Raw genomic sequence first — 17006 nt, 5'->3', positions numbered from 1 at the left:
TGTGTTTTGTAAAAAGTCTGCAGAGTTCCTTCCCCCACATCGCTCCTATGACTGTCCGGTTGAACTCCTGCCAGGAGCCATGCCCCCCAGAGGGCGCACTTACCCTCTCTCTCCTGCAGAGACTACCGCTATGAAGGAGTACATCCAAGAAAATCTCCAGCGGGGGTTTATCCGCCCTTCTACCTCTCCTGCAGGGGCTGGGTTCTTCTTCGTGGAGAAGAAGGACGGAGGCCTTCGGCCTTGTATAGACTATCGGGGCCTGAATAAGATCACCGTGAAAAACAGGTACCCCCTGCCCCTGATTGCCGAGCTCTTTGACCAGCTGAAAGGGGCAAAGATTTTCTCCAAGTTGGATCTCCGGGGGGGCCTATAACCTCATTCGCATCCGGGAGGGTGACGAATGGAAGACGGCATTCAACACTCGGGATGGGCACTATGAATATCTTGTTATGCCCTTCGGCCTATGCAATGCTCCTGCCGTCTTCCAGGAGTTTGTTAATGATGTGTTCCGAGATCTCCTAGGAAGGTTCGTAGTCGTATACTTGGACGACATCCTGATCTTCTCCAAGGACCTTGAAAGTCATCGCTCCCAGGTGAAGGAGGTACTCTCTCGTCTGAGGAAGAACTCTCTCTTCGCCAAGTTGGAGAAGTGTGTCTTCGAGGTATCCAAGATCCCCTTCCTAGGGTACATTATCTCTCCAGAGGGATTTGAGATGGACCCCGTGAAAGTGTCGGCCATCCAGGAGTGGCCTCTCCCACTGAGTACCAAGGCAATCCAGAGATTCATCGGATTTGCTAATTATTATCGACAGTTCATCCGGGGGTTCTCTTCCCGCATTGCACCTATCCTGGCCCTCATCCGGAAAGGGGGTAAACCCAGCCTGTGGCCTCCATCTGCCATAGAAGCCTTTCAGTCCTTGAAAGAGGCCTTCACGTCCGCTCCTGTTCTCCGACATCCCAATCCTGCACTACCCTTCTGCATCGAGGTTGATGCTTCAGAAGTCAGAGCCGGAGCTATCCTTTCTCAGAGACACTCCACTGATGGAAAATTGCACCCCTGTGCGTATTTCTCCAAGAAGTTCTCATCCGCAGAGCAGAACTATGATGTCGGAAATCGAGAACTCTTGGCAGTCAAGCTTGCCCTTGAAGAATGGCGTCACCTCCTGGAGGGCTCTGAAATTCCTGTCCAGATTTACACTGATCACAAGAATCTGGAGTTTATACAGTCCCTCAAGAGGCTAAATCCCAGACAAGCCAGGTGGGCCCTTTTCTTTTCTCGATTTAACTTTGTTTTGACTTATCGCCCAGGTTCCAAGAATCTGAAGGCCGACGCCTTGTCTCGTAGCTTCACTCCGGTGGACCGTGACCCTGAGAGGCAGGAACCAATCATTCCACCAGTCAAGATCATTGCCTCTCTGTATCCCCAATTTGCCGACCAGATCCTGGCTGGGCAGTCCTCGGCTCCTCAAGATACTCCGATTGGCATGGCCTTCGTCCCTCCAGAACTTCGCCTGGCCATCCTGCAACAAACCCACTGCTCCAGGCAAGCTGGACATCCTGGTCCGGCCAAGACCCTTGAACTCTTGAGGCGCCTAGTCTGGTGGCCTGATATCCGCAAGGATGTAAAGGACTTTGTGGCTGCTTGTAATGTCTGTGCCACTTCTAAGCCTAGCCATTCCCGCCCCAGCGGGTTGTTACAGCCTTTGCCGGTTCCCTCTCGTCCGTGGACGCACCTCTCTATGGACTTTATTGTCGAACTTCCTCCCTCCTGTGGGAATACTGTGATCTGGGTTGTCATAGACCGCTTCAGCAAAATGGCCCATTTCATCTCTTTGAAGAAGTTACCCTCTGCGGTGGAATTATCCCAACTCTTTATTAAGTACATCTTCCGCCTGCATGGTTTCCCGGTGGAGATCGTCTCCGACAGAGGCACCCAGTTTACCGCCAAGTTCTGGCGTTCCCTATGTAAAGACTTGGGAATAGCACTTCAATTTTCGTCTGCCTACCACCCACAGACGAATGGGGCAGCTGAACGTGTGAACCAAGCCTTAGAACAGTTCTTGAGGAACCACGTGTCTCTTTGCCAGGACGATTGGTCTGACCTCCTCCCGTGGGCGGAGTTTGCTCATAATAATGCATGTCATTCCTCCACAGGAAGGTCTCCATTTATGGTGGTGTATGGACAGCACCCTCAAGCCTTTCCTCAGGACTTCGTGTTGTCGGACGTCCCGGCTGCAGATGATCTGGCAGCCCATATGCTTGCTATTTGGGCTGCAACCAAGTCTAATCTGGAGAAGAGTGCTCTAGTCCACAAGACTTTCGCGGATCGCCGTAGAAGGCCCTCTCCTCCCTACAAGGTGGGTGATAGTGTCTGGCTCTCTTCCAGGAATATTCGCTTGAAGGTGCCATCTCCCAAGTTGGGTCCGAAGTTCCTGGGTCCGTTCCCCATCTTGGAGATAATTAACCCTGTAGCCATCAGACTTCAACTCCCACCAGAGATGAGAATCCCCAACGTGTTCCACGTCTCCCTGGTGAAGCCCACCGTCTCCAACCGTTTCTCTGGTGTTCAATCTCCTCCTCCTGCCGTCTCTGTGGAGGGTCAACAAGAATTCGAGGTGGAGAGAATCCTTGATTCCAGAATCTCCAGAGGGTCCCTTCAATACCTCATCCATTGGAAGGGCTTTGGCCCCGAAGAATGCTCTTGGGAGGGACACCGTGATGTGCATGCTCCTCGTTTGGTAAGAGACTTCCACTCCAAGTTTCCCCAGAAACCAAGTCCCGGTGGTCCTGAGGCCCCCCGTGAGGGGGGGGGTACTGTCAAGACCGCCGGGAGCGCGAGGAGTCGCGTCCGCTCCCGGCGGCGAAGAATCCAAGATGGCGGCGCCCAGGCAACCCACGTGGGTTCCGACGCCGGCGTTGTGACGCCAGCACGGCGCGACGGTCGCAGGCGCGCTGGCGCAAGGGCGCCAAATTCAAAGATAAAAGGACGCCTGAGGCGCCAAGATGGCGCCCGAAAATAGGATCCTGTTCCCTAAGTGATTCCTGGGTTCCCTTGCTGTTTCCCCTGCTATTTCTGCCTGATTCCTTGGAGTGACCCCTTGCCTGGACCTGGACTTCGCTGTTACTCTGCCTGCCTTTGACCCCCTGCCTTACCCTGGACTTTGTTTGTATTCCGCCTGCCTTCTGACCTGTGCTTGGACTTTGTTTATTCTCTTGCCTAACCCCTGGATACCACGACCCTGATCCCTCCTGAGGGGCTTCCTCCTAGATCCGGACTACTCCCCAGAGGGGGCTCCCGGCTCCCTGACAGATATAAATCTGTATAGAACCCGACCATGGTTTGTTGAATTTCCATGGGATTGACGGTAAAGCCCGTCTCCCCTGTTCTAAGTTTATTGATTGTAGGGGGAGCCAACAGTTCTCTTGTGAGTAGCGCTAGCAATCTCCCCGCCTTCTCCCCTTGTTCTAAGATCCTAGCTTTTGCAAACATATGCTTATATTGCGACCTTTCCCAGACAAGATGGGCATATTTCTCCTGTAGGTGCTTCAGGTGATAGCAATGTTGGGGGGAGGGGAGTGAGTTACCAGGTTTTCCGCTTGCGATACCTCCAGTTCAAGGGCGGTAATAGCTTGCCTTGATTAGTTTTTATACATGACAATTTCTTTGTTCATGTAACCTCTCAGATAAGCCTTAAAGGTGTCCCATAATATATTAATATCTGTAGTATTCTTATTATGCTCGAAGAATTCCCTTATTTGGGTTCTTGCTCCTTGTTGTTATCTAGTATTGTTAGCCATATTGGATTTAGTGCCCACCGGTCCCTCCTCTGAGTCTTCACAAGGTTAAGGGTGATTACTAAGTGGGCATGATCTGTAATTCGTTAGCAAATGCCATGTCAATGCGTGAGAGAACGGAATGGGAGGCTGAAAAACATGAGTATTGGCGGATTTGGGGATGAAGGTGCCTCCAGATCTCAATCCCACCCCTGCTGTTAGATCTGCCAAGTTAGAGCAAGTATCTGCTGCCCCATAGGGTCTGATCCGCAGCCTGTCTAATGTTGTGTCTAGCAGAGTGTTAAAGTCACCTGCAGCTATGACCCTTGCATGAGGGTACTGTGCAATAAATTGTATCAACTGTAACATGCAGACAGGATCATATGGCGGTGGTATATATTTCCTATAATACACTCTTGATGGTGAATCATGGCACGCAAGAAAAGGTATCTTCCCCTCGGGTCAGACTGCAGGGTCAGTAGCTGAAAGGGGGTCTGCTTGGTCACTACTATTGCTACATCAGAGAATATGTACTGTATGTTGCATGGTAATGCCAACCTACCCAAGGTTTCCTCAGAGCTAAAATATTGCTCCCAGCTAGGTGAGTTTCCTGTCTATTCTTGCGTTTAACCAGGTCAATAACCAGCCTACGCTTGATAGGGTGGTAAAGGCCCCTTACATTCCAGCTCATTATCTTTAACATCATGGAGGTCTGTGTTTCAGTGGTGACCGCACATGCATATACCAATAGCCAATAGCACTATCTGTTGTACTTATCCTGAACCTAACATATTGCATAACTAGTCTAAAAACAAACAGTTTAAACTTCCCTTGTCTCTGCCCTCCCCTTCTACCTATTCCCCAACTGCTGGGTAGAACTGAGCCCATAACACAAAAGAATATTACACTGGGGTGGCCAGTGCAGTTACTCCAAAGAAGCTGTAAATTAAACCACAACTTGCAGAGCTTCGCGTGGCACCTTCCTTCCATAGCCCTTTTCGCAGTGGTGAGTGGATTATTGAGCAGGAGTATAGCCCGTCTAGGTTCCGGGCCCGTTTAGTTGGGGTATAGTCAATGTCAATGTCCATTACTCCTGCCCAACTTACGCTCTGCCCTCCCCTTCTACCAATTCCCCAACTGCTGGGTAGAACTGAGCCCATAACACAAAAGAATATTACACTGGGGTGGCCAGTGCAGTTACTCCAAAGGAGCTGTAAATTAAACCACAACTTGCAGAGCTTCGCGTGGCACCTTCCTTCCATAGCCCTTTTCGCAGTGGTGAGTGGATTATTGAGCAGGAGTATAGCCCGTCTAGGTTCCGGGCCCGTTTAGTTGGGGTATAGTCAATGTCCATTACTCCTGCCCAACTTACGCTCTGAGTTCTCAGAAACAGAGGATCGGTGGAAGCTAAAAGCCACCTCTCCCCAGCAAATCAACAATTGTAGCTTACATCAATAGTACTTACGGAGAAAAGAACTGGTTACCATGGAGGTTAGGGAGCAGTAGCGGTCCCCACTGCTTATTGATGGGCCGGTTGTGCTTTGCCATCCTGCTGCCGTCTGCTTTCCAGCCAAGCTGACAACTCCGTAGGTGAAACAAAGAAATGTGTAGTGCCATCGGCAATCACCCGCATCCTCGTAGGGTAAAGCATGGCGTATTGTATGCCTAGTGCTCTCATGCGCTTCTTGAAATCCAGGAATTGGGCCCGATGCTTTTGTACCTCCGCGAAGAGGTCCGCATAGATGGAGACTCTTCCGGCTTGATAGTAGATATCGCCTTTCTGTCGCGCAAGCCCCAAAATCTGGTCCTGGTCCCGTGCGTTTAAAAGCTTGGCTATCAGCGGCCTTGGAGGAGTCCCTGGCGATCCTCGCCTCGTGGGGACTCTGTGAATAGGTAGTAGAGAGGGACTGCTCGCCGAACGACTCATTCAACCAGGCCTCCAGGAACTGCTCCGGGTTATCCCCTTCCGAGTTTTCAGGGAAACCTACAAATCTTAAATTGTTGCGGCGGAGCCTATTCTCCATGTTGTAGGCCTTTTGCTGGGCTTGTTGCATCGCGTGCTGCAGTTGCTGCATTCTATCATGTAAGGGAAGGCAGGCGTCTTCCAGCGCACTTATTCTGTGCTCAGCTGCCGTTGCCCTTTCCCTAATTTTTTGCATATCATGCTTGATTGATAAGTCCACCTTTATTTCCTCATTTTTTGAGGTAATTAGTGCTGCACAGGTATCTTTGGTGGACCGAATCTCTGTCAGCAGGTCAGCAATGGTTGGCTAAGGATGAGGCGCCATCTTGGATAGCCTTTCCTTCCCGGGCATATTTTTCCCAGCTTGGCAGCAGCCTCCTAGGCACGCTTTTGCGCCCGATTTTGCCCCATCAGCTGTCTTTGTGATAACTGCTCCCAGTTGCACTCCACTTTACCAGCTGTGATTATGTCCATTCAGTAAAATCAGGATGTTTTAAGAGTTCAGGCACCGGAGCTCAGTGCAAGTGCATCTGTTCACATCTAGCTGGTAGCCACGCTCCCGCAACTTCGGATTTTAGTGAATTAGCACTGTTGAAGTGTTGCGGTGTGAGCGAAGCCAGCACTGCCGAATTTCCACAGGTTAGTAAATTTGCCCCTTAAATGGGTGGTTCACACTTAAATTGACTTTATTTTTTGTGGTTTTTAATTTTTTTAGCTTTTTGTTCAGCAGCTGTAGACCTTGGAATTTCAGCTGCTGACTGTTAGGTTTTAGATTACCTTAGCTTAGCTAAATATTTAATTACAAGAAAGGGCAGAGGACACTACCCTATGCCCAAAGGATGACCTATTGGCTGCTTCCACATCAAGTTTATAGAAACAACAGAATGTGGAAATGGAAGACCATGTCGCTGCATCACAAATTTCTCCAGGTGTAGCCTGGGCCTGGAATGCCCAGGAAGCTGCTGCAGCCTTAGTTGAATGAGCCTTAATAGTCGGAGCTTGAAGAGAGTTGACTGAATAGGCCTTCATGATGCACCCCTTAATCCATTTTGCAATGGCTTTTTTGATGCCTGTAGTCCCATCTTTGACCCAGTAGGAAAAATCAACAGGCTATCACATTTCTTTATATTCTTTGTTCTTTCCATGTAAGTCGAAATATATCTTACCAAGTCTAAAGTGTGCCACTTTGCCTCCTCTTCATTTTAAGGACAAGGAAAGAAGGCTGGCAACACAATTTCCTTGCTTGCATGAAAAGATGTAACTTCTTTTTGAAGAAAAATCTCTGGAGCCTCATAATTACTTTATCCTGAAGTAATTTAAGGTAGGGTGTATTTCTCAACATTGCTTGAATTTCACCTACTCTGCATGCCGAAGTTATAGCAATTAAAAGTCTGTCTTTATGGAAAGTTAAAATTAATTGACTCAATTGGTTCAATAGGGCTATCTGTAAGTGTTTGGAGCACCAAATTCAGATCACACAAAGGTACAATTGGCCCGAACTTAATGCTTTAATTTGATTCACTCCTTGCAGAAATCTAATCACTAAAGGGCAAACAGCACATTTTACATTGGTAAGTGCTGATAGGGCAGATATTTGAACTTTTAAAGTTGCCAGACTCAAACCCTTATCTAGAAAATTTACAATCGTAGGATCTGATGGGGATGCAAAAGACACGCCTGAACACAAACACCATTCTTTAAACTTTTCCCATAGACGATCATAGGTTTGCACCGTCTAGATTTTCCTGGATGCCAAAAATGTAGTAACATTGGTTTCTTTCAGGCCAACCCATCAAAGCCCTCTTGCGGGGACAGAGATGAGCCATCCTTTTCTGCACAAGTAATTTTGGGAACAGTGGTAACCTGATCGGCTTGTCCTGTGCCATCGCATATAGTCAAGTGAACCAAGGCCTCCTTGGCCACCACGGTTACTCAATGTTCCTGAATCTTGTCCAGCACCCTGGGAATGAGAGGGAGTGGCAGGAACACATATGCCAGTCTGAACATCCATTTCCTACTGAATGCATCCGTGGATATCGCTTGTTCCTCTAGGAACTGTGAACAGAATTTCCTCACCTTTCTGTTCTTAGCCGTAGCCAACAGGTCTACTTGGGGAACCCCCCACACTTTCACCAGATACTGAAACGGAGTCAACTCCCACTCTCCTGGGTTTAGACCCTCCCGACTTACAGAATCCGCCAGCACATTGAGATGACCCCGGATGAACGATGTTGACAGGTCTAGGATATTGTGTTCTGCCCATTCGAATATCTGCATACACAACTCCAGAATTTTCTGGTTCCGATTCCCTCCTTGTTTCTGGATATATCTCACTGTCGTAAAATTGTCCCACCTGACCATGACCGATTTGTTGTGAAGAATATACTTGAATCCTATAAGGCAGGGATCCCCAAAAATTTTTACCCGTGAGCCACATTCAAAAATATAAAGAGTTGGAGAGCAACACAGGCATGCAAAAAGTTCCCCTGAAAATGCCCAACCCATGAAAATGAGCCTTAAAAAAATAAGGCCTTGCTAAAACTGAACCAAGCACTTTAAGTACCTGAGGGTAAATTTTATCAGGCCCTGGTACCGTATTCACATTAACCATATCCTGTGCAAGCCATTGACTTGCCAGAATCTGTCTGTGCCCCTATTGAGTGGATCTTAAAATTCTGAAATTTCTATTGTAAAACATTAAAGAATGATTTGCCACAATTTCAGTCTGCATTGTTTTACTATTACTATATTTTAGAGAGAAAAAAATATATAGGGGCTAGTCTCAGCCTATGCTGCAATCACTGATTGCTGGTTTGCAACACTGGCATGGCAGTACATGTTGCTCCAGGGTAATTAAAATCCCCAATTATTAAGACTTGCCCCAAACTAACAGCCTTTTCTATGTGCAATAGGAGCTGAGGCTCTTTGCTAACTTAAGGGGGTCTATAGCATTAACCTTATAGCATTGATTTGCCTGATGCTTTACAATCTGTGAAAGTTTAACTCAAAGGATTTCAACCATTTATTTTCTTATAATCACTTCCTTTATATTGGGGTTTTAAAATCTGCTTAATAAACAGACAAATCCCCTTTTCTTTTCCCCTGTGCCTCCAAACATGGTATATCCTTCAATATATATTTAATAAAAATTTAATTTTCAAATAACTGTAAAGCCAATGAAAATATTTAATATATATTTGAAAGTTTCCTTTATTGTGTAAGAATGTTTTTAGGTGGAGGACCGTTTTAGCAGTCTTTCAGATTATTTATCCATGCCTGCCCCATCATTGTGATCTTGGTTCTTTCTAGTGTTTGCTAACTACAGTTCTGGCAGTTGATATGCATGTGCAAATTAATTTGAGGAACAAATCATAGACAGGGCTCCTTACGGAGACATAAAGAGGTCATTAAAAATGTAGATTCCAGGCAGTGGAAAATGAGTATTGTTCATTATCTTGTAAAACTGGATTTTTAGGAGCAGCTGTGCTCCGTGTCCCTACTAATGGGCGGCACCAATGACAGCTGCATGTAATGCAGTCTGAGCTGTGGGACAGTCATACCGACAAAGCAGCTGCACAGCGCTCACAAGTTTCTCTGAGTCAAAGGTTCAGAAACCAAAAAAAGTGGAGCTTAGGTGACCACATTTGCATTTAAGAGATGCAGATGCATATAAAAGTCATTCTGCTTAGCAATTCCCTGCGTGGGTGCCGTTCAGAGGCACGTAAATTACTGGATTGGTAGCAGATCACAGAGCAGATGCCCTGCGATAAGAAGGAATCAATTTCTTAGCTGTCAGATTAACTGGAAATGTGACAGGCTGAACATGTCACCAATAATATCGAATAGGAAAAAATTAAATTGACAGATCTAGAAGGGCCAGTAAACAAGATGCGTAATTCAGAGAAACCATGTGCCCTGGAGATATGTCATGTGTGACTATTGCCTATCATTTATACAAAAACACAACCCCCGTAAGCACAAGTGAATCGGTTGCAGTTGAATTGCACCACCACTTTGCCTCCAAAATTAATATAAGCAGACTAGAATATAACTACATATATTATAGCAGATTTATATTGCAGCATATATTTTCTTACATTTTGGTATCTATAATTTTACTATAGTGTAAAATGTGAAACTCTTTTAACACCAATGTGTTTTTTTTCTATTGTTCTGCAGTGTTTCTTTTCCAATATTTTCATATCTAACAAAAAAAACAACAGCCTATGTCAATTGGTATACTGTAATAAGTGCTCTTAAATTGCTAAAAACTCACCCTTCAAATCCCCCCAAATCTTGCTATAAGCAGGCCTGGATTTGTGGCGAGGCCACAAATGCCCGGGCCTAGGGAGGCAAAAATGTAGGGGCTGCATGCCGCCCAGCCGCATCCCTAAGGAGCACTGGGGTCTCAAAGCTCCCCAGTGCCTGAAAGTTTGTTTGCTCACACGCAGCCGGCTCTAGGACCATTCGGTGGTGGCGGCGGGGGGGAGTGCGTGCCAGAAGAGGCCGTCGCTGGGACCATGTGGCCCTGAGGCACCGCTTCTCGATATCTGCCCCTGACTATAAGAATTATTTGTCAGCTTACATTAATATAAATTTACTGAGGCTTATTTGCTTGCCGTGTGGTTTTAGAGCACAGCAACACATAGGGTTGCCACCTGCTGGTTTTGACCTGCCAGGGTCAAAACCGCCTGCCTGGCAGAATTCCCTATAATTGAGGCCATGATCGGTAGATCACAGATCACCAAGTCATAGCCCCGCTCCTGACATTACGACTCAGTGTCATAACCCCACCCCATTGCGCCACGGCCCGCCCCCTGTCCCGATTCAACTGGGCCAAAAGGTGGCAACCCTAGCAACACGTGTTAATAGAGCTCATTCTGCCTGTATTCTCTGTACAAACGGGAGCAGACACAACAATTTGCAGAAAAACATTAATATTTGTGTTTAACCCTGTTGTCCACTTTCACTTGTCCATAAACACTCATAAAGACGCGTTGGTGTGATGAGCAACGCTTGAATATGAACAATGGCAAATTTCTGTGCCCGTATGTATGTACATTACCCTCATTCACTTACTAATCAAGCTACAGCTTAGTATGTTACGTTAGGGATACACCAAATGGCCATTTTTTTTTTTTGTTATTTAAAGCCTAATTTCAAGTGTTCCACGAAAAGGTTCAAAGCAAATCTATCCAGTAATTTACAAATTTAATCATTAACTTTCAATTAACTTTCAATTGTAAACATTTAGTGATTCAAATGATCTGTCCAAGCATTCCAGATACTTGATCGGTATATCTGTATTTGAAGACAAAGTATCTTTCACCAGAATATAAACTAATTATTAAGGCATTAACACACAGGTGATTTTGGAGCTTTGATTGTTTTCTTTTCTTGTTAGTATCCCAAAAGGCAGGACTAGAATGCCCAAAATGGGAAGCAATGGCCTTTATGTTAAGTATTGTTGAAGGATTTTTACTGCAGTGGCCAACCAAATGATTTGACCGTTCTGTTCCTTTAGGGGCAGATTTATTAAGGTTTGAGTTGTTTTCCTCGAAAAATTCGAGTTTTCAAGGTTATTTTTTTGTCAAAAATCTATTTTTGGATGAAAAAAACTTGAATTTATTATACCCCCCAACCCTGGAAATATCTTGAATCCTAAAATACACCATCTAAAACCTGTCGAGGTCATGTAGGAGTCAATGGCAGAGGTCCGTTGAACCATTTGAAGATGTTAATAGCCTTCATGATGTTCAGGGTTTTGCTCGATAAGTTTGAGTGGTTAGAGTTTCTTTCTTCTGAAAGCTCAATCAATTTTAGTTTTTGGGTTGTCTTTAAATAAGAAACCATTTAAATTTTGAGATCATTCTAATTCATTTGAGGTATGTAAAATTCTAAAATTTGACCTTTGATAAATAACCCCCTTAATGTTAAAACAAATAAAACCTTTAAAAAAAATTTTTTATTACAAACATCATTCATGAACAAATATGTGTCACTTTCTGTCATGTGAAATTAATGGTCTTAATTCAGGTATGGGATCTGTAATCCGGAAACCCATTATAATCCAGAAAGCACCGAATTGTGGGAATCTCCCATAGAGTCCATTTTAATCAAATTCACATTATTAAAAATTATTTAATTTTTCTCTATATTAATAAAACAGTACCTTGTAATTTATCCTATCTAAGATACAACTAATCCTTATTGGATTCAAAGCAATCCTATTGGGTTTAATGTTTAAATTATTTTTTAGTAGACTTAAGGTATGGAGATCCAAATTATGAAAAGATCCCTTATCTGGAAGTCATGAGCATTATGGATAACTGGTCCCATACCTGTACAATATATATTAAGCATCCAAATGAATCCAAATCCTGCAAAAAGTAAATGCTGAATTCAGTGCATCCCAATATTACCGCCTGCTAATTATCCTGGGGTTTTGTGAGTTAAACAAAATTCTGCTCAGTTACACGCATATAGTTTGCCTCAGGCTTAGTGTTAATTGTGTGACAAATTGGAGAGCTGTCACAGGGACACACAAGTCCCCTCTCTACCTCCACCTACTCCTCCCCTGGCATTAGCTGTCACTGGCACCCCCTCCTGTATATAAGCCTCTGGCTTGTTCTCAATGCAGATTTGCTTTGTGCAACTACTCCAGATGCTCAATATGCTGTCTTCTGGCTCACACTCATCCCTGCGCTTCACTTTGCTCTGCAGTGCCCTTGCTCTGCTGCTCTCATGCCAGCGCACTCATGCCTGGTACAAACAGTCTACTGGCCCCAGCTATTACTCTGTGGGCCGAGCTTCAGGGCTGCTGTCTGGCATTCGCCGATCCCCTGATATTCGCCGTTCAGAGCCAGAAAATTCAATGGAGAGCACAGAGATCCCAGAAGAGACCTACCTGAGCAGTTTGGGAGTCAAGAAGCAAGGAGCCGTACTAAAGAGTATGGTAAGTTAGGAATGAATGTGAGTGTGGACTTGGTTGGGGGTTATAAGAGAATTAATGTAGTTGTGACTGTGGGGTATATTGGAGTATGCTGAGAAGGTAAGTGCAATTGAGTAGTCATTTATTTTGCTAAACTTGCAAAGCAAAGTCATAAAACCAAGAATTGAATGCTGACAGTGAGCTGCTGGAATACAGTCAATACAGGTAATGTCACAGTCTGCATGAGAGGGAATTCACCATGTGACAAGGTGAGTCTGTTAGTTGTGTCAATGTGACTGATGTAGTGTGTGCTCAGGAAGGAATGACACACAAATAACACAGGTTGGTGTTAATAATCATGTGAGTTCAGGGTATAAGTTACACCAAATATATTGGAGGGTCATCAAAAGTCCTTTATTGGTAAACTTTGGGTTATCAGTCTTTTACTAATAGCGTTAACAGCACGTGAGTTTTTTGTGCAAGATAATGAGTTCCCCTATCACACTGCCTATAAATGATCGGATTAACCAATAACCACCATGGCATAAATCCCCTTCAAAAATGTCTAAATTATGGGGTCCAAAATGGGTCCCAATTCTGCCACTGGTAAGTGTGGGTTTGCATGTTTCCCTTTAATACAGAATTTCTTTTTCTACCAAAGGCAGTACAGAAAACAAGACCAGTTCAAAATGTATTGCATAAACAATTTTTGGATCACAAAGCTGCCAATAACACCTAATCTGAGGGAATGGTTAAGAAATCCTGTTCTAACTAAAGGCTACGTATAACTGTCAGCTTATACAATATTCATTTCAAGAAAAGTGGAAAAGTGAGATGCTCTTATGGGTCCTGGAGAAGTCCGAAAGTCTTTCTAGTAAGAGAGCACACAACCAGTATAAAACTGAATTAGTGGCTTGCCAACTGATAGTTTTGTTGGCCTTTCTCCAGGTCCACCTGTAGAGGGTTTTGACAAAACTTGACGATGATATTGTTTTAAGCTGAACTATATAGAAACATACATGATCCCATCTAAATTTATGTTACAGATTTATAAAAATGTAGAGGTCCAGCCCTTCCAGACCTCCAATAGGCTACTGAAGTATATTTTTGACAATATTATTCAGAATACAGTTGAGGATGCTTTGATTGTGCCTACTATTTCAATGGTAGCTAGGGTGGGGACTGGAATACTTTAGCTTTCCAGGTAAGAAACGACTATATATATATATATATATATATATATATATACATATATATATATATATATATATATATATATATATATATATATATATATATATATATATATATATATATATATATATATATATATGAAGGGGAGAACATTTGTTTTTACTTGAGACCACAATTGCTTTGACACAAATGGCTCTTCATTAACTCTTTTACTGTAACTGATCTCACATGTTTCTCAAGTATGTTTCTTTCTTTTTTATCCGGCAGGCGCTGTGTGTAAAAGACGTGTCTCCCAACCTGCATAGCTGCGAGCTTCTCCCAGATACATCCAGCACATTTCAGTGCAAAGCTCAGATTTACCTCTCACTGGATACCTCGGACTGTCTCGCCCCCTAGCCCCCAAACCTAGAGACTCTGTTGTGCCCCTTCAATGACCCACTGGGACCCCTGATCTATGGTGTGGGGTGGGCAGGGGAGACACTTGTGTAGATTCTGTATCTTCTGCATTGAGATAATTTGTTCAATGAATAAACCAGAATTGCTGCTGTTGCCTTTCTGCATTCATGCGTAGCTCTGTCTAATTATGGGGGGGGGGGGTAATGAGGGTGGATAATCACTCTCTTGTGTTTGAAACTGAGTTAAAAAAAATAATGAGTTTAAAACACACAGAATTTTTTTTTATACATACACTTTTTCTTGTAAAGAAAAAAAAGTAAAGCAAGGGTGAAGAAATCAGGTTGCAAAAAGAAATCAGTTTGCAAAAAGATAATATAAGAGAGCTGATCAGCTCTGCAGAGTATAACGACGGGCCTGGTTTGGTACAGAATATGGAAATAAATCTGTATAAAAGATTTGTATAAAATACTATCTTTACAGCATTTATTTTTCTTTTCCTCCTAAATGTTTGCATATAAGTGAAATAAAGTGTGTATAAAAGGGTATATTTTACTTTTTAGACACTAAACTAACATTAGTTTAAACCTCTACAATTAATTTGGTGGGTCTTTGCCTTGAGCGATGAGCCCTTAGATGTTGCTCTCAGTGGTCTCAAAGCAGGTGCTTATTTTTTAATTTGTGGCTTGAAGGCAAGTTTTAGTTGCATAAAAAAACAGGTGTACTGCCAATCAAGCTACCAGTCCACATAGGGGCTACCAATAGCCAATCACAGCCCTTATTTGGTACCCCCAGGTACAATTTGAATGCTTGTTTTGCTCCCCAACTCTTTTAACATTTGAATGTGGCTCTTGAATAAAAAGGTTTGGGACCCTGGTCCAGAGGCATGCAGAGATTACAAGTAAACCACACAACTGACAATTTTTAAAAGGGCAACAAAAGCACTATAAAATTTGTTTCCCAAGTAGAAGAAGTAGAAGTATTTCCCAACTAAGATGTGCTGTATAGCAATATTTTTGACCTTTCAGGTGCACAGATATCAAGGCAGCTGCTGTGTATGAGGGGAAGATCATGGAGTTGTAACTAGTTTGCATATAGGCTATTGTATGTGGGAAATTGTTTGTCATCCTTACACTGCCATTTGTGCACAAGTTCTTTCGTGACATTAGGTGCTCTTTAATTCCACATGTGTACACAAGTTCACCATGCTGTAGATCTGTACAGGGGTTGTAAATATTGTTGATTGGTTTTTGAACTGCCTTCACTTGTTATATTTACGCATCACTTGGATACTTTTCAAGAATTTAGGGTAGAAGAAAACAAATACCCTGGGACCTCAGCACCCATCAGAGAAAGAAAATGTTGAAATAATTATGAAAATACTGGCGAGTTCTAACTTTCACCCTTTGATAAATACAATTCTAAAAATCCTGTCGGAGTGAATAGAACATGGGTGAGCTTTTATTTTTTAAGTTTTAAACCCACATTTAAAATGTATAATAATTGTGCACATTAACTCCCAGCATGCCAAAGAGGTAATAATAGTTTTATCAGGAGAGTCACAGGTTTCCTTTATTTTATTACTAACTGTTTCCCTTCAGATTTGGGACCAAAACTTGCTGCATTGCCATCCTCCTTCTCTTAAAGGAACAGTAATGCCAAAAAATAAAAGTGTTTAAAATTAATGACAATATAATGTACGGTTGCCCTGCTCTAGTAAATCTGGTGTGTTTGCTTTAGAAAGGCTATTATAGTTTATATAAACAAGCTGCTGTGTAACCATGGAGGCAGCCATTCAAGCACAGGAGACAAAATAGTTAACAGATAAGTTCTGAAGAATATAAACAAATACAAGAAGTCCTCTGCACTCAACCCATTATCAATATATTAAAGTGATACTGACACTAAAAATTTTCTTTTCAAAATATTAATCTACATTAAAAGTTACTTATAGGTCATGTTGACGGTTTTTCGCTGATAGTTCTGCTTGTCCCATCTCAACTTGTCAGTTACAGTTTTTACTGCTAATGGACTACTGCTGCATAAATATGGCAGCCCCCTCATAGAGGAACAGGGTAGTAATAAAGGTAATGTAAAAGCATCAGGCAAATACCTTTATGGCAAAATTATAAATAGCATTCAAAGTCAATGTTATGAAAGACAATAAAAAAGGTTATTTTCTGATGTCAGTATCTCTTAAAGGGCATTAAAACATGTTGTGCCGTAAGCTACTGAAAATGCCTTACCCTTTACAGGGGTACAAAACAGGGATTGCTTGTCCATATATTGCAATATTTTTAAAGTAAAGTAAAACTCACAAACTCGGTTACCCTTTTTTTGGCCAACAATGGGATCACCTGACTATAGATGGAAAGGGTGGGAGCTACAACATGGAGCTGGCCACTTTCTCTTATTTGTTATAAGTTCTAAAGTATTCAATTGTACACTTAAGAGCTTATCTGCTGTGTATCCTGTGCCATTTCTCTTTTTCCAGGTTGAATGGCTGCCCCCATAGCTACACAGCAGCTTGTTTATATATACTATAGCAGAGTTTCTGAATCAAACACACCAGTTTTACCAGTGCACAGCAACAGTACATTATATTTTAATTAATTTAAAACATTTTTATTTTTTGGTGTTACTGTTCCTTTAATCCAACCTGGTTTGGGAATCCTTTACCTAGATGAGAGGAACCTGCAACGTGTAAAGTGGTGGACTGGGAAGGGGAGGCAACAGCATAAAATGTGGGAG

The 17006-nt window shown here is 43.2% G+C and overlaps 1 protein-coding gene across 1 annotated transcript; it reads left to right on the top strand.

Moving 5' to 3' along the window:
* Nucleotides 1–12192: 12192 nt before the first annotated feature.
* On the top strand, nt 12193–14422 carry npb.L (neuropeptide B L homeolog). The gene is made up of 2 exons (XM_018237006.2): nt 12193–12692; nt 14130–14422. The coding sequence occupies exons 1-2, from the start codon at nt 12372–12374 to the stop codon at nt 14256–14258; spliced, it is 450 nt and encodes a 149-aa protein (XP_018092495.1). The 5' UTR covers nt 12193–12371; the 3' UTR covers nt 14259–14422.
* The last annotated feature ends 2584 nt before the right edge of the window (nt 14423–17006 follow it).

The sequence above is a fragment of the Xenopus laevis genome, chromosome 9_10L (assembly GCF_017654675.1).
Source record: "Xenopus laevis strain J_2021 chromosome 9_10L, Xenopus_laevis_v10.1, whole genome shotgun sequence".
Taxonomy (NCBI): domain Eukaryota; kingdom Metazoa; phylum Chordata; class Amphibia; order Anura; family Pipidae; genus Xenopus; species Xenopus laevis.
This window is presented reverse-complemented; position numbering and strand designations above follow the sequence as displayed.

What these genes read in the sequence shown, in the direction of transcription:
- npb.L (XM_018237006.2), top strand. Translation starts at nt 12,372, where the DNA reads ATGCAGATTTGCTTTGTGCAACTACTCCAGATGCTCAATATGCTGTCT. An exon ending in GAGCCGTACTAAAGAGTATG is followed by an intron (nt 12,693 to 14,129) that starts GTAAGTTAGGAA and finishes TTTATCCGGCAG; the next exon opens with GCGCTGTGTGTAAAAGACGT.